The sequence below is a fragment of the Camellia sinensis genome, chromosome 7, assembly GCF_055761805.1.
Source record: "Camellia sinensis isolate YWXY chromosome 7, ASM5576180v1, whole genome shotgun sequence".
Taxonomy (NCBI): Eukaryota; Viridiplantae; Streptophyta; class Magnoliopsida; order Ericales; family Theaceae; genus Camellia; species Camellia sinensis.
Window position 1 is genome coordinate 56,298,625 of NC_138967.1, and position 19,948 is coordinate 56,318,572.

Below are 19,948 nucleotides of genomic sequence, written 5' to 3' on the forward strand. Positions count from 1 at the left end.
GGGACCCTATTTTCAGCAAATTTTCCCAAGTGTTGAACAGCATAATTTGGCATCCTCATTGCACCTTAAGCATTCCTGGGCCATGATTAAGACATAATAATGAGGGTCAAACGTAGAAACACACTAAGAACAAAACGTAATGAGTTAAGTATATTCTGAGCGTGTGTTTCAAATGTGTATGTTATGTGTTGATGTAGGTCACGTGTTGTAAACCATTTGATTAGTCTACTCTGTCTGTCTGCGCTCGAAGCTATCTATGAGTAATAACTTGGTAAAGTTATGTTCAATTTTATTTATTTTCTGTATGATGAAATAAGATCTGTTTTCTGAAATGTTATGTTCAATATAATAAATGATTGTCCAATTTCTAACGTGTATTCATGGCATCCTTAGCACCATGTGATATCTGTTAGCTGTTACTCGGTATCGGAGGTTCCATTATGGAACTTATTATGTTTGTCATTTGTTACCCGTACCGGAGGCTCCATCATGGGCCTCAACATATCTATTCTCTATTACCCTGATCCGGAGGTTCCTTTATGGAACTAGTTACTTATAACCACCATATGTTCTCCATCTGTTCTGTATCTGTTTTGTTAGCGCTAATGGATGTACCACATATGATTAACTATGAACTTTGATTTTTTTGTATGATTTAAACAAGAATATGAATATGAATATGAATATGAATCTATTTATGAATCTGAATTCTGATTTCTGAATCAGGTATGGACATCATTCATTAAAACCCATTATTCTGTTCTTATTCACTGGGCTACTACTCACTATTTACATTATGTATGTAGGTGAGCAAGTGTGCGACCAGACCTAAGTTGATGCCTGGAAGTTTTGGGGTCAGCCAGCCACCGTGCCTCTCGGGGAGGTTCCCGTGTCTAGAAGTCAAATTTTGTGGGCCATGTCAAGAGTTATTTTGTGTATCATGTTAAGAACGTTTTTGTTTTGTCTTACTTTGATATCTGTATACTGGGCTAAGTCCCTTTTGATGACGCTTGCACAGTGTTGCAAGACTTATATGGACGTGACATCTTATGTGTATATTTTATAAGGTTTCAAATTTTCGTCCCATATATGTTTGCATAGATCTATGGACTATGTATATCTAGTATATTTGCTTCCACAACCCCTAATTATATGTTATTCTATTAAGAGGCCTTTGGTAATCCAAGGATTATTGGCCGGTTACGATGCTAAATCTATAGGGGCGGGTTTGGGTCGTGACCCACCCGCTGAAGACTCACCGGAAGTTATTCGGAGCTCACTACCCACTGGCAGCGAGAGGAGGTTGTGATCAGTGGTAATAGCGGTGGGTGGTGGCCAAAAGTGGTGAATAAGGGGAGAAAGTGAATACTTGTTTTAAAACCAGGTAAAAACAACTTTTTTGTGTTTTTTGAAAACTTTAAAATCAATTTTATTTTTTTTTGAAAATGAAAATAATATACCAAACAAGTTTTTGTTTTTAATTTTGAAAAAAAAAATGAATCAAAAACTGAAAAGAAGAAACAAAAATATTAACAAATGACCCCTAATAAATCATATATCCATTATTTATGGATCATTTAGTCCCATAAATAATCTTATGAACCCATAAATCTTTTCTCACATCAAAATATCTCAAATGAAACATACTTACATTTGGAAACATAATAAGATAGTAGTGCAAACATTAAAATTATATCACATTATCACATTTTAAGAATGACACATTTGGTAAAAATTTAATAAGACAATAATGCACAAATGTTTCATTATCATATTTTAAGAAGAATGACACATATGGTAAAAGTTTAATAAGACATTAGTACATATATTAGACTAATGTCTCATTATCATATTTTATAATGAAATATTTGGCAACGAATGTCTCCTTCTCACATTTAAGAAAATTCATTGTCACATTTGGCAAAAATTTAGAAAGATAATAGTGCATACATTAGAATGATGCCATATTTAAAAATGAGGTTCTCTCTTCTCTCAAGCCTTCTCCTATACTATTGTGGGTGTTCATCCTATTCAAATCTAGCTTCTAGAAGTGTCCAAAGTACGGCAGCAACGGTGGCAGAGTTATAGGCAAGAGCAATGGGAACGGTGGGTTTTGATGCAGATCTTACTTGGTTTGATGTAGATCTAGCTTTTCAAACTACATTATGAGAAGATTGATGGTTTTTTCTGGATCATAATTGGTTTTTTTGGCGGATTTATTGTTTTTTGTTCTTGTTTTGTTGTATGGTTGTTTGTTCAGCCCTTTAGGATCTTGTTGTTTTTCTTGTGTTGATTGCATGTTGTTTACCTTTTTAATATAACTATTTTTCATATTTTCAAAAAAAAAAAAGAAATAAAAAAGAGACACATTTGACAAAAGTTTAATAACATAATATTGCACAAATGAACTACTCTCACATTTGTTGTTTCCATGAAATATAGTGAAAGGACCTCATGGTATACCTTTCAAATTTAATAGGACTTAATAGTCTATAAGAAAATTGAAGGAACTTTCCGGCTCATACGTTTTTAGAATGAGACTTCTGGCATATTCTCCTTAATTTATTCAATCTTTTTTTACGATGTAGTTGATTGAATGTAAAATTTGATCAGTTTGAACTTTAAAGAAATTATTTATCAAGAGGCAATTAGACAATATTTTATAAACAATCAACATATTTAACAAATAACCATCCATTATTATTAAATAATTCACCACTTCAATTATAAAAAAAAAATAGTGAAATTTCATTTTAAATTACTAATACAATAAAGCAATATTTGGTTCATTGAAATGAAATTGAACTAAATAAAATTGTCGTTCCTTAGCCTCTCACAATGGTGAACAATAATTTTGTTTATAATATATTTTTTGATCATTTTTTAGTGAACTGAACGTGAAGAACATTATAATGGAATGATTATTTCATTCCAGTTCATTTCAATTAATTGTACCTAACATAAGAACTAAATCATTTGGGAGCACTATTTTTTTAGAGAGAAATCGGAGACTAATGTCTTTCTGGCCTTACCTCAGGGTCGGCTCTAGTCTGGGTGTTTGCATAGTGCAAGTAATAATGGATGCACCAAGCTAAACCAAGTATAGTTAAAAATTAAAAAAAAATAATAAATAAATAAAAGAGCCAACCCAAATAGATATTTATGTGATTTTTTTATTTTTTATTTTTTTCTTTCATTTGTAGAAGATATACCCTTGTGGATCATCACCTTATCAAATTAAACAATTAACCATCATGGAAATCCCAACACCTTCACATTCAAGAGAACATAAAAATTCAACAAGAGAAACTCTCATCAATCCGAAAATCCAACTATGAAAAATTGTCTAACATATATACACCAACATATGACAAACATAACAATTAAAAAAAAAGAAGACTCCGAACAAAATAAAATGGAAAGACGTACACGTAGTATAAAAGAATCAAATCCAAAAGCTTCTTAATTAACGAATGAATTCGTCAAAATCTGGATTTGACAAGCACCCATTCGATCCTCCGTCAAGATTTGAAGCAAGATCATCATCAATATTTGACGGAAAAAGGCTCAACCCACCAATTGTCAAGTAACCATCAATAGAGAAGACGCTACAACAATAAAGGTCAATCACAGGTAACTCAGCACCAATCTCAAAATGATTCTCCCAAGCCTCCTGTAGTAGTAATGCAGATTGGAGGCTCCTTACCACATTGTCTATCGAGGGTCGCCGGTTGGCCTGATCAAGTAGACAACTTAATGCAATGTTGACAAATTGCATCAAGCATTATGGTGCTATTTTCCCAATCAGATTTGGATCAATGATTTGATCAATGGTTTTGATACTATTCATGAACTGACATACTAACGACTTATGATCCCAATCTAGCTCATAATATGGCTTCTTAGCACACAATACTGACAACAACACCATACCAAATGAATATATGTCAGATTTTGTTGTCAATTTTCCGTGCATTAAGTACTCTGGTGCCATATATCTGCAGATCATTGAATCCATTAGTGGTACATATGTAGTGTCATTGGGTAGTAATTTGGAAAACCCGAAATGAGTAAGTTTTGCAACCCAATTCTTATTCAACAGAATATTAGTTGGCTTTATGTCACAGTGGATGACTTTTTGCTTCATATTCTCATGGAGATGTTGTAGTCCTCGTGCTGCACCAATGCAAATTCTGAGCCGTTCTTTCCACAGAAGTGTATCGTTGTTTGTGTTGAATAAATGATCTTCCAAGGATCCATTCTCCATGTAATCATACACGCCAATTAACTCTGGTTTCACAATGCAAAATCCAATCAAAGAGACTATGTGGCGGTGATTTTCGAATAGGGAGTGTACCTCAATGTTAGCCCTTACCTCTTTCCAATTTCGCAATGCCAAGGCACTGAACCTTTTGATCATAACGATACTAGTTTCCCCATCCACGCAACCTTTGTACACATTCTTAAACATATCATTTCCGATCAAAAGTCCCTCATTGAAATCATTTGTAGCCACTCGAATCTCATCAAGTGAGAAATGACGGTGTGATCAGGTAAAACCATCTGGAAGTGGTTCCCAAAACAAATCCTCTGACAGTCCACTCTGAGAACTGTCTTCCTTTCTCTCCCTCCACCAATGATTCATACCTTTTGACATAATTGCAATACCCTTAAATACCTTTCCAATTATTCCTTCTGTTCTTCCTTTATGTTGTGACACCAATGCGAGATCAAGAGTCCCCACCACTTCAGCCATTGTAGGCCTTTCCTTTGGACGATTATGTAAACAATTGTAGGCAACTTCTACAAAGTACTTTAGACTCTGTGGTGTTATTTGTCCACTCAATGAGGGATCAATGATTCGATCAACATTTCCCTTTTTAATGCATTGTTGAGCCCAAAGGGTTAAACTAATTTCGTCCTCCTCGAGTCTTTCATCCACAGGCGGCCTCCCACAGAGCACTTCCAAGAACACCACACCAAAGGCATACACATCAGATTTCTTGGTTAGTCTGTGGGTATAGAAATAATCTGGATCTAAATACCCAAATGTACCTTTGACTCTTGTACTAACATGGGTTGCTGAATTGCTTGTAGTGCTTTTGGACATCCCAAAATCTGAAATCTTGGCTACCCAATCCACATCCAACAGAATGTTTGTGGTCTTCACATTTCGGTGTATGAAACTTTGATCGGTACGAATATGAAGGTAGTCTAACCCTCGTGCTGCACCGATGCAAATGTTGAGCCTCCGCTCCCATGTGAGATGAAAAGTACTAATTTCAGTTTGGTTTCTACTTGTTTTATAGAGATGATCGGCTAGGGTCCCACGAGCCATATATTCGTAAACAAGGATCATTTCTTGGCAGTCGTTGCATTGACCGATCAGAGCAACAGGATGAGTGTGTCGGAGGTTAGACAACATCTTGACCCCATTCCAAAACTCCTCTGCACCTTGATTGGACTTTGCTTTCAACCTCTTTATGGCAACAACTGTAGCACCGTTATCGATGAACCCCTTATATACCTTACCAAATCCTCCAATCTCAATAACTAATATTCTTCATTAAAATTGTTGGCCATTGATTGTATCTCAGCTAGTGAAAAGCAACGGCATGATTCGATCACAACGCTTGAAATTGCATCATTAGCACTTAAACCAGACATATCTTTGATATTTGGGAGCCTAAATATATGAAAGAATATATCATTAACACCAGAAGACGATAAAAAAAGACTAGTTTATGAGAGATGAGAAAGAAACAAAGAGTGGTCTGTGATTGAAACAGGAGTTAATCTAAGTAACTTTCAATGTATGTAGCACGCCAACGACTTGACCTAGGCAATAGAGTTCAACACGCGGTGTGGTATGATTTCTGTGTGGCCTCGTGAAACCGTGTTAACCATCATAATTGGGCACTGGCATGACTTTTATGAGTAGCTGTTTGTTTAGTTTAGAATTTTTAAAAATATATTTTTTAATTTTAATTCGTACTATTTTTTTATGAGGGCTCAAGCTATAAATTTAATTTTTAATTTTATTTAGAAATACTTTCATGTGCTAAATTTTTAAGGGAGAATTACAGTGCAGTAACAAAAATAAAAAAAATTACAAAAACATATAGAGTGCAAGTGATTTTGTAATGAGATGAACGTGAAATGTGGTGGGTGCAAGTCATATTTGTGTTAAAAAAGAAAAAAACCCTCTATGCCATTGGAATGTAATTCTCCCAATTTTTAAGGCCATTACGACATTTTTTGATAAACAAATTTATTTTGTATTAAAAAAAATTAAAATCTCATAATTTGCGTTTTATAGTTTCGTTTTTAATAAAATTTATATTTGTATTCATTTCTTTATAAAATTTTTAAAAAAAGTGAACAAAATCATTTTTCGATCAATCAAAACAACAAAGCATGATTTTTTGTGAAATTAAATGCTCAAAATTGCCTTCACCAGTTTCAGATGGATATATATATATATATATATATCAAAGAATGTGACAGTTACACTGGATTCAGATCTCTGGTGATCAAAGATGAGCTTTTAGAGATGAGAAGACAAAGTGCTCTCTGGATGAAATCGTATTAATCAATCAAACTGCTCTCTACTCTCTTTTTGAAACATTCACTTCAATGTTTTGCCGTATGATTTGTGTTGTATCGGAAAATATCATTTTTCCCTCTAAACTTTCACATATTTTTTAATTTGACTCCTAAAGTTTGATTAATATAAATTTTACATTTAAACTTTCGAAATTTTGATCAATTTGGCCCCTGCTATCACATTTTGTCAATAATTGGACGGAATGTGCTGATGTGTAGGGCAAATTAATTTTTAAGGTATAGTTTGAGAGGTAAATTGATTTTTAATTAATTTGGGGGACAAATTGATTTTTAAAGTATAGTTTGAGGGGTAAAATGAAATTTCAAACGAACTTTGGTGCTATGTCAACACATTTCGTCCAATTGTAGATGAGATGTGATGATATGGATCAAATTTATCAAAATTTTGAAATTTTGAGTGTAAAATTGATATCAATCGAAATTCGCGGGTCAAATTAAAAAATGCGAAAAAGTTTAATGGGCAAAATGATATATCATCTATATCCTTTAACAGTGATGCATAATGTAGAATTAAAATTATTATTATTATTATTATTATTATTATTATTATTATTATTATTATCATCAACGGGAAAAGGTCAAGGACCAAAAAATAACATACAATTTGGCTTGTTTTAGTCATCTTTTTATAGAGAAAATATTGGAAGTTGACTAACGAGCAACCACCATTATTCTAACTCTACCCTTTGGACCCCCACTCCAACAACCTTCCTCTGGTAGCTCCTCCTTCAGTCACCCTCCCCCAGTTCCCATCCCCTACTGCAAATCCTTTTCTTCATTGGTGACCCCCTCTCTCTTCCTCCTTGACAACCCTCATCTCCCTTGAAACTATAAAAGCATGTTTGATTAGTAGAATTATAGCATATGATTGAAATTGTTAATTCATGGACTCACAATCTTATGTTTGATTGTAAATTTTATTAATCAAATTACATGTACAACGGACATTCAATTCGACGAAATCAACAAATTTTTAACATTGAAAGGGGCTGGGATCATAATTTCGAATATGAAAGAAAAATAAAATAAAATGAATACATAATAAATGGTTACCTCACTAATTTTTCATTAATTCATAGAATTATTAATCATTTTACTATTAATCATGTTAATCAAATAAGGCCTAAGAGAATTCGGTTCCGATTAGGAACTCTTAATAGATTTATGGACGCTAGCAAGCATAGCGGACATCGATAATAATAAAACACAACTCACTCATATATATAAAACAAAACTTGTAGAGATGTATGGCCTTCAGCTCCTAAGGAATTCTCCTATTTAATGGAGAATGCGCCTCGGAGAATTTTGTTGAAGTTTTTGTAACTCTTTTGGTATTGTGTGATCATGTGATGCAAATTGCGATCTGGTATCTAGGTGTGGTGCCTAGAATTTTGTTTTCCTCATTTTTCTTAAATCTTTTTACACTTTTAGCATCTAATACCCCCTTAACCAGATCTGATTGAACCTTCTTTCTAAATCTTGATTGAACTTTATTTTATATCAATAAACCCTTCAAACCACCTCAAGTCTGCCCTTTATCATTCTACAAATATTGCACACAAAAGAGTCAAAATTTAGCATGGTACTGTACACATCACCCAAAACAGGCACCAAAATCCTTTCCTTTCATTTCTTACCCTTACCCTTTAGTCACCCCATACAAACCTTAAAATCTTATCTTACATATTTTTACCAACTTATCAATCACACGATGTTAATTTTTTGCATTAGGACTGTAGCACTCTGCTGCTGCTGCACATTAATTTTGGACTTGCTAATAGACTCAGTTACGTAGGAGACTTTCCATGCACTCTTCCTACAGCAAAGAAACCACTTAGTTTTTAAGATAAACCATTTAGTTCTAGATTTCTTGGATCCTTAATCATAAACTGCAAACAAAAAATGCTTTAATTGTTAAACTACACTCAGAAAAATTGACTAGAAAAAGGCTTTCTTGAAATTTTAAGCAGCAAGTGTGTGGCCTGGTCTCATGTTTAGAAGAAATCATTCTTAATGATCGATCATAGAAATGATATTGCTAATATTTTTGCTTTAATTGTTGGTAGGCAGCTGGATCTTTTAACCACCATGGGATGCGATACTCAACTATAGTGCCAAATTATCCTGACACACATGAGGACTTCATGCCCACTAATAAGCTTCAGAATTCTGACCTTTCTTTGAAGGACATTGTTGAGCAGGTTGACAGTAGTCATCTATACCTTTCACATTAGATATTGAGTCTTAAGCCTTTTTTTTTTGTCTCTCTAATTATCCAGATTAAAGTTTTAGTCTTGTTTTTTAGTCTTTTTTTATTGATAGCTTTTGGCTTCTATGGCAGGATGTCAATGACAACCCTGTGACGATTTACATGAAAGGAGTGCCTGATCTTCCTCGGTGTGGATTCAGCTCATTAGCAGTGAGAGTGTTGAAAGAATATAGCATGTGTTCTATCGCTTCGTTTTTCAACAATATTCATACATTCTCTGGTTCAGTTGAGGGTTGAGCAACCATATATTTATGTGAGCTTGAATAATTTGTGATTTTTTATGTGGTGTACATGTGACTATTTGGTATGGCAGGTGGCCTCATCTAAATTTTTGAAGTATCTGTGTTAAGACACTGAACACTTGAGTAAGGGTATACCGTATATGATGTGTGACCAACATGCTTATTTAGAGATGCACCCATCAAGTATGGATAAGTAGTCAGGTTTACTATGCACAAAACTCCCATTATATGCATAAAATGTTGTATGTTAGTTTGTAAACTTCATTTTATCATAACAAATAAAAGAAATATTTTATAAATATGACCTCTAGCCTTGTCCTGGTATCCTTGGATATGAATATTAGATAAATTTGACGCTTGAACACATACCTTCTAAGAAGTACAGAAACGGGCATGTGGCAGGAGACGGACCCAACATCGATACACTAACACAGAATTTTTCAAAAAAATAAAGGACACATCACGTGGGGGACATATGCGAAATATATAATTTTATATATTTATTGTATGGCATACATAAGAATAAACCTTTAGTATATGTCATATATGTTAATAATCAATTCAGAGATAATAGTTTTTAAAGTCTAAACAAGATGAGAATAGGTATGAATTTACTTTGTTTTTTTTTTTTTTATTATTGTTGGATTTCAAGTGATTTTATTCAAACTTGTAATGTGTTTTATGTGTGTTTAAACAATAGACATGTGTTTTACAAGTGTCTGAATTGTGTCAAAGTTCAAAAAAAATTTAAAAATAGTTGGACATATTTGGATGTGCTTGACTAGTGTCATTGTCGTGTTGGTGTACACCACCTCTTTAGAAGTGTCCGTGCTTCTTGATATACCTCCAGCCAAGACTTGCCTTTGGGTGTTTAGTCAACTATGTCAAAATGACAAATTAAAGAGCATTTTTGTTTTTGTTTTTGTTTTTTTTTTTTTGTTTTATGAAAAAAGAATAGTTGTGAGAGATGACCATGTAGTTGGCTTAAGTTGTCTTAGGAAAGCACAAGAAGATGAGACAATGGAAGCTCTAAAAGAGGAGCTGACTGGAGCTAATTTTGTAGCTGGAATTTTATTTAGTGTCATACTTCTTGAACTTTGAGCTGGGCCTTGCACCTTGCCGACTTGACTACATTAAGTTGTTTGTGGCATTCTACTATTGATATGCTTTTTTAAGATGTTCCTTTGAGTGCCAGAAACATATTGGAAGACCCTGAGCTTAAGAATGCTGTCAAATCATTCAGGTAACGTAGTACTTGATATCGTTCTCTAGAACATCCGTTTAGCATTGTTATACATCTAGGGAGCAGCAAGAGCCCGCTTCTCAGATATAAAGCACCCTCCTATTGGCAATTCTTAATAATACAGGATGAACTCAAATTACTATAATAATTGACATTATTGTTTATTGGGAGATATGAGTTGCATCAGGGGCAATGGTTGCAAAATTGTATAAGTTCTTCAAGGTGTATGACTGCGTGTTCTGTTTTTGCATTTTGTTTTCTTGATGTTTCAAGAACTGAGCTAGTGCATAGATTACATCTTTTCAATTGCCCCCTTGCAATAAAAGTAGCTGGTGTTTGTGAATAATTTTTTAATGTGAGACTTAATGTTTCTTGTTGTTTCCTTATCTTTTGGGCAAATTACATGGACCTCCCCCGTAGACACCTCAGGAGATCAATGTTAAAAAAAAAAAAAAAAATGGAAAGTAGGCAGAGAACTTGTTTTAAGAACATGATATCATAAAAATAGAGTATATTTATTCTAAAATTAACATGGTGTGGAACTTAAAATGAATTTCCTAATGATGTATTTGAATAGCAGTTATTTCAAGTGAGGTTACAATTTATCTAATTGAATGCTCCATCCAAACAGTGGCTAAAGGATGCATGGCCATGCCAGAATATTTTCAAAAGTTGGTGCGTTCATGTAGTTTTTCATTTATCAAATTTATTTCCATTTCAACAGTTTACTTTTATAGTAATTTTCCTTGTTGCCTTATTGATGAAGGTATATGTTTTTCTTTTGGGAAAATTACACGGATGTTCCCTAACAATTGCCCAAACTACAACTGCCGCGGAAGTACGGATATAGGCCATGGGACACAATAAATTCAAAAAATTCAGGACATGGATACAGTGGGGGGATATGTAAAAAAAATATTTTATTTGCTATGCATGTAAATTTTACATTCATAAACAACTAGAATTAATAAAAACCAACACTAATTTAATATAAAAAAAACTAAATTTTAATTAACCAGAGACTAAGGCTTTGTTTGGCATGTGTTAAACAATTATCTTATTTGGGTCACATCGCCTCTTATTTGGATCACATCACCTCTCCACTACATCACTTCAATCCCAACCCACATTTCATATTTTTTCGTAAAAAGTCAAAAAGTATACTAATGTAGCACTGTCCAAACAATCCCTAAATCTGTGTTCCATTAGGCTCCAAGGATTGTTAGAAGGTCGTTTCTCCACTTCACAAATGTGTTTTAGATATGTGTTACATTGCCGATGATTTCATATGATTTTTATATTTTTTTTAAAAAACCAATCATTTTGTTTCCAAATATTATAATATGACCCTAGAAATTAGCTTTGAAAAATTAAAATAAGACTTGTCATGTCCCGAATCGTGTCCCATCATGTCTAACATGTCTCTCGCCGTGTTTACATGCGCCCCTGTTGTGTACCTTAAAAAAAATGGAAACGACTACAACACTTATTTTGAAGTGTCACTGCTTCATAGATAGCTGATCCCATTAGCATAGGACAATGACACTGACTCCCCTAACATTTGAGTAGGCATATAATTGAGTGCCTCACCGTTAGGTGTCAAGAAAGAGAGATGGATGGAATATTATGGTGTCGATAATTTTTGGATTAAATTTTCTATTTTTACTCTTCAAGAAATAGGTCAACTCTTTAACCTTTACTAGTTTACCTTTATTCACTCTTACTCTTTTCCCCTATCCATTCCCCCTCTCTATGTGTTCCCCCTTCCCGTCTTAGACTTTGCCACCACTCACCATGCCACGGCTGCCTCCCACCCCATCCCACTGCCCCCAACGATCCCTCCTCTCATGCCATTGCCTCAGCTCCCCAAAGGCCATACCTTTCCTTCCCTCAATTCCATTGTGCCGCCACCAACCTCTCACCTCAACCTGCTTGCCACCCAACCTTCTCGCCCAGACACAAACAAGAGATATATAGCTTGGCTCTAGGTTCATGTCAATGATGATCACCAGTGGCCTCCACGTCAAACCCCATTGCCTTTTATGGCCCTCCAATGCCGCCTCTAGTACAATCCTAGCCGCGACCCCAACTCCAGTGCCATCTATGAAGCATGGGTACTTTGAAAAATATGCCAAACCCGTACCGGGTAATTATCGGCAGATGGTACCTCATATGATACTTCTGCATACATACCGAGTACACGAAATACGTATCCACATTTTTTCTTCTTAATTTTTGGTGTACCTAGACGTATCTATTATATATCCAAGCCGTACCATACCTCAGTTGAAACAATATTTTCTTCCACTACAGAGATGAAACTCCTTTCACTAGGCTTCTTTTTTATTTTTAGTTTTATACTTAGCATGTTTTTGGTTTGTAAGTTATTTAATATATTGACATTTAATTTTGATTTATACCTTTACTTTTGGCATTAAATGTTAATTGTAGGTTAAATCTTAACAAATTAAACCATTTAATTAATTTTTGCATTACTCTAAATTAAAAATAAATATTTTTTTACAAACGTACCAAGCCATACCCGTACCCTACTTTTTTAGATTTTACCTTATCGACGTATCTGTATCGTACCAGTACCAATACTCGTACTCGTACCCGTGCTTCATAGAGTGCCATGATCCAACGCCTTCCAACTCCAAAGCCCTCCATTCCTTTATCAACTGAACACGTTTGATTTGTGTTTTTTTTTTCCTTGATTTCTTTATGATTTTTGTTTTGTTTTGTTGGGGGCTTAATTTAGGGAATTTTGGTGAAACCTCCATTTTGGGCCTTTTTATTAGGGTAAAGGATAATCCAATCAATTTTCTTTCAAAAAGCCCCTGAGTAGGAAATGCCTACCTTAATAAGGACATTTTATAATTTCTATTTTTTTTTATCACAATATTGCCCTTCTATATATACGTATCATACATTTGAAATATTTGAAATCTGAGCTGAAGATCTCGCATGAATGAAATCAGGAACGAAATCGATGAAGACGATCTCCAAATCTAAAGATCTCGCAGCCAAAGATCTCTCACTTGATCAACAATAGACGATCTCGCCGCCGACGATCAACACTCTCAATTAAATGAGAGTTTCATTGAGATTTGGGATTGTTGATCGAGTTTTAGAAGTTTTCTTCTCAATTAGATATGTTGATTTGTTGATTAATTTGTTTTGTTTCGCTTTGTTTTTGTTTGTTTGTTTGTTTTTTTTTTTTTTGGATTTGTTTTTGTTGTTTTTGATCTGATTTCATTTGACAGAACTAGAGTAAAATTATTGCTCTGTTTTTTGTTTCAGATAATGAGAGTAAAATTTTACTCTGGTTCTATTGCTCTGTTTTTTGTTTCAGAGAATTAGAGTAAAATTTTATTCTGGTGTTAGAATGACAGTAAAATTTTACTGTCAAGAGGTGGTCATTGCCAAACACTTCAGTTGCCACAAACACTGCCTCTGCTTTTTTACTTTTGTGCAAAGTAACATTTTACTGTTAGATTCAGAGTCTAACATTTTACTCATTTTTCAGAGTAAAATTTTACTTTTATACAGAGTAAAATTTTACTTTTGTGCAGAGTCTAACATTTTACTAGTTTTTCAGAGTAAAATTTTACTTTTATACAGAGTAAAATTTTACTTTTAGTTTCAGAGTGTAACATTTTACTCTTATTCAGAGTAAAATTTTACTTTTATACAGAGTAAAATTTTACTTTTAAATTCAGGGTGTAACATTTTACTCTTAGATTCAGAGTATAACATTTTATTCTTATTTCAGAGTAAAATTTTACTTTTATGCAGAGTAAAATTTTACTTTTACATTCATGTCTCAAGTTGTGTTGGTGACACACTGTATGAGTTGTCAATCTTTGGCAAACCTAATAGTCAAAATTAACTCTAAAATATAGTACAATGTTACACTAAACCACAACAAAATTTTATCAACACAAATTGACTTTTGGACTTGTGATGACAGTAAAATTTTACTTTGATAGTGATAGTAAAATTTTACTTTGATTGATAGTAAATTTTTACTGTTAATTGTTTCATATTTCCACACTTATATGGAAGGACATTTCAGTCAATTCATGACATTTTTTTAATTGAGGGGCATTTGGAGTCATTGTTTAATTCCGTGGGCTTCACACAAAATAGGCCCAATGGGAGGGGCTTTTCACCAAAAATCCCCTTAATTTAGGGGGGACGGAGAGGGTGTTTGATGAATCAAGGGTAGATTTTTTTTTTTTAGCCTAATTATGTTGTGTATTGTATTGATTTTTGGTTTTGTTGTTCTTTGTGTGTGGTGGTAGTGGTCGGTGTTGGATTGTTATAGTGGAGAATTGAAGGATGAGGTAGGGTGGAGGAGAGGGTAGATGAGTGTGGTGGAGGAAAGTGAGAAAGATGGAGAGAGGTAGGGTGTAAAAATGGCTTGTCGGCCCGAGGCCCGACCAGGCCTGCCCATATCCCCTCGTGCGAGGGCATGGGCCATGGGTTTTTTCGCCCGGCCTAGCCCAAGGCCCATTGGCCCAATCTGAGGCCCGGCTCGTGCGACGCCTAACTTAATTTTTAAGCTATTTTTTATTTTTAAAAAAAAAGACTAAAAAAAAACCAAGCCCTCTTCAGGCCCAATTACCCACTAGGCCCAGATTTTGCACAAGTGGCTTGACCCGATTTTTTTCGGGAGCTTGACGGCTGGCTGACTCGAGCGGGGCCAAAATTACACCCGTAGAGAGGGCATTTTTATCACTTCACATTTTCTATTAATGGAGTTAACTTTTGAGGCACATTAGGGGATGCCAGTCTCATTTCTCCATACCATTTGGCCTGTTGTTATTTGGGCAATAGTTAGGGAAGGTCCTTCTAATTTGCCCTTCTTTTTTTAATGGTACTTCATTTGTTGTTTTACATATGTGGCCAAGTCTTGATTGAATTTTTCGGGATGTGGTTGCGTCATATATATATCCACAAGGTGGCTTGTTGGTCCGTCGCACATGTTGTTGGGATCATTTGTGAGAATAAGCTATTAAGCTCAGTTGTCATGACTCTTGGTTAATTGATGCAAATTACTGAGAAACAACATTTTCAAACGGAGTTGCTGTTGGTCTCTACTTAGCAGCCATTTTGGTCCAAAATGTTGATAAACAAATGTCTAGTTTCTAATTGTTTCAATTTGTCCCATGGTCTTTCATTGCAGCAACTGGCCCACGTTTCCACAGATATTCATCAAGGGGAGTTTGTTGGAGGATCAGACATCATTCTCAACATGCACCAGGTATTCTCATACCAAATTTGTTATTCTTTAGCCTGGTATACATTGCTTTAATGGTTTGGTCTGTCATGTAGACTGGCGAGTTGAAGGAAATGCTTAAAGATATTGCAGCCAACCAGGAGAATTAAGAGTAAGTTTATCATTACTGAACATGTAGAGTCACCAAGGAATATAGTTGTCTTTGATGATGAAGAATTATGAGATAGAAGCATGTTCAGCTTTGAATGTTTGTTGACTTGATCCAATAATGTTTAGTTAAAGTACGGATCCCATTCCTTTGATGTTTAATGTTCTTGGCTACCAAAATTTTGAATGTGAGTTTGTGTAGAAAACTTTGTGAATAATTGGACCATTGAGGATAAAGTAAGTTAGCCCTCTCTCTAAGCTTTTAGATAAGTTGATGACCAATAATTCAACATTGTATCAGAGTTCATATTGCAATCTTATGGTGAGACAATGGCAACAATCATATCAACTTGTCTATTCAAGCATATAAAGACATCATGCACGTATTTTGAGGCTCCTCAGTTCTTGTTCTTTTTATTTTATTTCCCTCCAAATTATTTCCTTTTTTTTGTCTTCGTTTTTGTGCTTTACTCTTGCAAGCTGGTAGGTGCCTCCTGAATACATTTTGTAGTAAGCTTGTATGGTATGGGTATTGGTAAGACATTCCTCTTTCTGCAGGTGTTATGGCAACTAGCCTGATTGCTTAAGTCGTGGTGGTTCCTTCAATGTTTTGAGGTCTAGAAACTTCATTTTAAGTAGATTTTGATTTACCATATGAAGGGTTTGTCTAGTCAAATTGTGACCTAGTTTCATATATTAGGGTCAAGTTTGACAATGTTGCAGCACAAAACTGATGTGTGTCCTGAGCAGATAAAATATTGTGGTTCACTCTTGCTCTTCCATAACACGTTCAAGCTGACTCATAGTTTGGATTTGAGGAACATAATTCATCAAGGTGAACCTAATTTTGTGATGAGTGAGGGTTTTGGAATTAGACTTTTTGTTTGTTAATTTAATTTTTTTTTTAAACAACTTGGATTTGGAATATGTCTGTGGTTGGCATCATTCTCTCAAAAAATTGTCATAGTCCATGGACAACAATCGCGAGGGAAACAAGTGTGCGGGCATATTATGAATAGAAGGTTTTAACCAAAATGGTCCTTCACTGTTTTTTCTACTATTCTGGGTTGTATTTCATTCCAATTATTTGAAGATGTTAGGGGTGTTGAGTACCGCCAATATGTAACTTCTTAGTTTTTAATAATGCAATCTTTTTTATTTATCAAAAAAAAAAAAAAAGCGGGTGGCTTACTTGGGCTTTGGTTTCAGCGACAAAATTGGCATCCAACCTATATGTTTTCAAACGTGCCAAACTCCTCACTTTCAAGATGGTGCACGTTTAAAAAATATAAAATAGGAAAGAGTTTGTTTCTTCCTAAAAAATAGGATTTTTTTTTTCTTTTGTGGCTGCATCGTGCAAGAATGATTATACACTTCTGAACACCTCCTGGTATGAACCAGGGATGGTGCCAAAGAAAAACAAATATTCAACTTCCCTTTTAAAATGTGTCAACGTAGGGGGTTCTGGGGAAGATGGTGATGTTTTTGTTCTGGGCCCCCTTCTTAGTTAACGGACTGATAGTTGAAGGGATGGGATCATGATTTGCCCTCTAGGTTTGTAAGTGAAGGAAGGAACGACTGTAAGTTAAGATTTCAATGAAGTTGAACCTGCAACCAAACTAGAGAAGGAACCGAAGGAAACTAGTAGTTCAGTTTCAACACTCAAGTTCTAGTGCTTGTAGAAAGAGGTAGGTTTGTCAGGTTCGCCCCATTTTTTTAAAGCTTAGGGAGGGTAGCTTTGCTTAGAGAAGAAATCCACTTTGTTTTTTGGAAAAGACAGATGTCAATTTCTTGGGAAGTTATACTTCTAGCGCAATTGGTATAGAGAATATTCCTTTTGTTGCTTGGGTGATTTAGCTCTTGGGAAAAAAGAATCCATCCGTCAAGCCCTTTTAAGCTTTGAAGTCTAATACTCCCATTGTAGGCACTCAGCAGTAAAGTTGGTTCTTTTTGCATTGGTGTTAGAAGAGAGCTATGGTTGCATATTTAGTTCAAAGGACCTTTCAAAGCGGCGCTCGCTCTTTCATCACTATCTTTAACTCGTTTATCAAAAGTAAGCCCCTATCACACACATGCAAGCCAGACTGTTTTGGATCAATTTGGTTCATCTAACTATGCTCTAATCTAATCATATGAAAAGTGAGGGTTTGTTTCTGGTTTAGAATTGATGCTGGTTCACCTCTCTAATTAAGTGTGTAAGTGTCTTGTTTCCTGCTCATCGAGTAAAGAAAGGTGATCCTCTGCCTAATAGAGCCTGGCCCAAGAGACTGAATTCTCTGGAAGCCAGTCCCCAAATTGTGGAAGTTCTTCTCTAACTTGAAGAATAGCAACCTAGACTTCTGGGAGAAAAGGTTTATTTTAGTTTTATCAATACAATTATCTAACTAAGAAAGTAGTCTACTAATGTACTCTAGCTTTGCTAATTAGATAGGGTAGTTGACTTATTTGTTAGAGAGAAGAGGATGCTTGTGTATGGATGAAAAGAGCTTAGGATGAAGAGGTGGGACTAGACAAACAAGCCAGCCATTTGCCTTCTGTAAATTGGAATACAGAAGTGGGAGTTAGTCTAGTCTGCTCGCTCTGCCGTCATCCAACAAGCTCTTTAACACTAGCTAGCACTTAAGCCCACTTTAGCTTATCTATCCTCTCTTTTTTTTTTTTCTTTTTTTTTTCCCTCTGAACAGTAAACTAGTCACTTAACTTTCTAGCAAAGCAAGTAGGCGCATCTCTTCCCTCTTCGAGCCAACTATTCACTTCCTCTCTTGGTGGTAGAGGCAATTTTTATTTCCTCTAAGGAGCGAGTAAACTTTGTTCACCACTTATTACGTTCTTTCCTTAGATTCCTTGAAAGCTAGGGTGTGGAACAGCAGTAGCTAACAAGTATACGAGTAAATATTGCGTAAATGAACGAAATGATGTTGGCATGTTTGAGCTTTTGGATGATGATGTAAGGCGGAGTCATCTCCATGAGTTGGGAGTTAGTCTGTAGGGGTGCTTGTCCTTAACTTTGAAACGGAAGTGAATGGAGCAAAAACACCTCTAATGTTTAGTTTAGGTAGTGCTCTACTTGCTCTATCAGGGAAGTACTCTGACTCATCATTATCTCTTCTTTTTAACTTGCCTTGTTATTGTAGGAGGATTCATTAGCATTAGTTGTGGCATGAGTGATTACTGATTCACCTTCTTACATCTGTGATCATGGACCTCTTCTCTTCTCTTTTGTTGATTGTTCTATTCTCCTTGCTCTAAGATCTTCACTAGCAAGCTCTTTATTACTTGGTACTCTCCTCAAAATAAGAAGGCCTTCCCGTTTTTTCTCTTTTGTCTCACCTTGAGGTGTAGGCTTAGGAAGAAGAAAAACAAAGTCTAAGAAAAGTTTTGTTATCCACTTCCATGGCTCAGGCCCTCACAAGAAGAAGTTTGAGAATGGGGAATGGCAAGAAAAGACATTTCATTTTATTTGACGACATCGTGCTGGTAAAGAAAAGGAATGTCGAGCCTGTTAACAATCTCAAGAAGGCAGTCCATTGCTAATAGAAATGACTCCTAAGGAAGAGGGCCCCCTCTGGAGAATATGTTCTTGAGATAGAAGTAGTAGATGCAGACAACAAGACACGTCTTTGGTTGATAACTAGGAGAAATAAAAGACACCCAACATAAAGGCATAGATTTGATTCTAGGTTGGACAAAAAGGATATCTATGAAAATAAAGGAATTTGTGGTAGATTGATTGATTTTTTGTCTTGCTCTCTCAACCCTTTGGCTGCCAATGTTGCCATTTTATACGACAAAGCAATATGGTACATGGAATGGCCCGTATCGCACTTTATCTTATAGGTACTATTTTTTCTAGTAATGGTATTCAAACTCATCTTGAGGTTAAAGGAGAAAAACAGAACTGTGAATATTGACATTTTTTAATGTGTTTTTTGGGATTTTAAACGAAGGTCTTATATAATGTACTTATATAACATTAAGGCCCCATTTCGGAGCAACTTTTTTGGCTAAAATAGCCAATACAAAAAAAAAAAAAAGTTAAAATAGTCAATTAGATAAAATGTAACATCCTACACATCAATTAATCACTTTTTTTTCTCACAATCCTCTATTCAACTATCAAAAAAAAAAAACTACAAATCATTCCAAACTCAATTTTTCTTTTTTTAATCTTAAAA

The 19,948-nt window shown here is 35.0% G+C and overlaps 1 protein-coding gene and 2 pseudogenes across 3 annotated transcripts in view; 1 reads left to right on the forward strand and 2 right to left on the reverse strand.

The window, feature by feature from the left end:
• The window catches only part of LOC114305773 (monothiol glutaredoxin-S15, mitochondrial-like), a 147,235-nt pseudogene extending 131,282 nt beyond the window's left edge, over positions 1 to 15,953 (forward strand). Inside the window, exons 5-9 of the transcript XR_014335344.1 lie at positions 8,694 to 8,828; positions 8,969 to 9,068; positions 10,315 to 10,381; positions 15,573 to 15,650; positions 15,722 to 15,953. The product of XR_014335344.1 is annotated as a monothiol glutaredoxin-S15, mitochondrial-like (transcript). The remainder of the gene's footprint in view (positions 1 to 8,693; positions 8,829 to 8,968; positions 9,069 to 10,314; positions 10,382 to 15,572; positions 15,651 to 15,721) is intronic.
• Positions 3,311 to 5,717, reverse strand: LOC114284387 (receptor-like protein kinase FERONIA pseudogene; annotated as a pseudogene). Its single transcript, XR_014335342.1, has one exon. The product of XR_014335342.1 is annotated as a receptor-like protein kinase FERONIA pseudogene (transcript).
• LOC145788873 (receptor-like protein kinase FERONIA) lies at positions 3,467 to 4,471 on the reverse strand. The gene is made up of 2 exons (XM_082880745.1): positions 3,863 to 4,471; positions 3,467 to 3,736 (listed from the first exon to the last, which is right to left on the reverse strand). Exons 1-2 carry the CDS (start codon positions 4,469 to 4,471, stop codon positions 3,467 to 3,469), a joined length of 879 nt encoding a protein of 292 aa, XP_082736871.1.
• Positions 15,954 to 19,948: the final 3,995 nt, after the last annotated feature.

What these genes read in the sequence shown, in the direction of transcription:
- LOC145788873 (XM_082880745.1), bottom strand. Translation starts at nt 4,471, where the DNA reads ATGTTTAAGAATGTGTACAAAGGTTGCGTGGATGGGGAAACTAGTATC. An exon ending in ATTGGGATCATAAGTCGTTA is followed by an intron (nt 3,737 to 3,862) that starts GTATGTCAGTTC and finishes CTACTTGATCAG; the next exon opens with GCCAACCGGCGACCCTCGAT.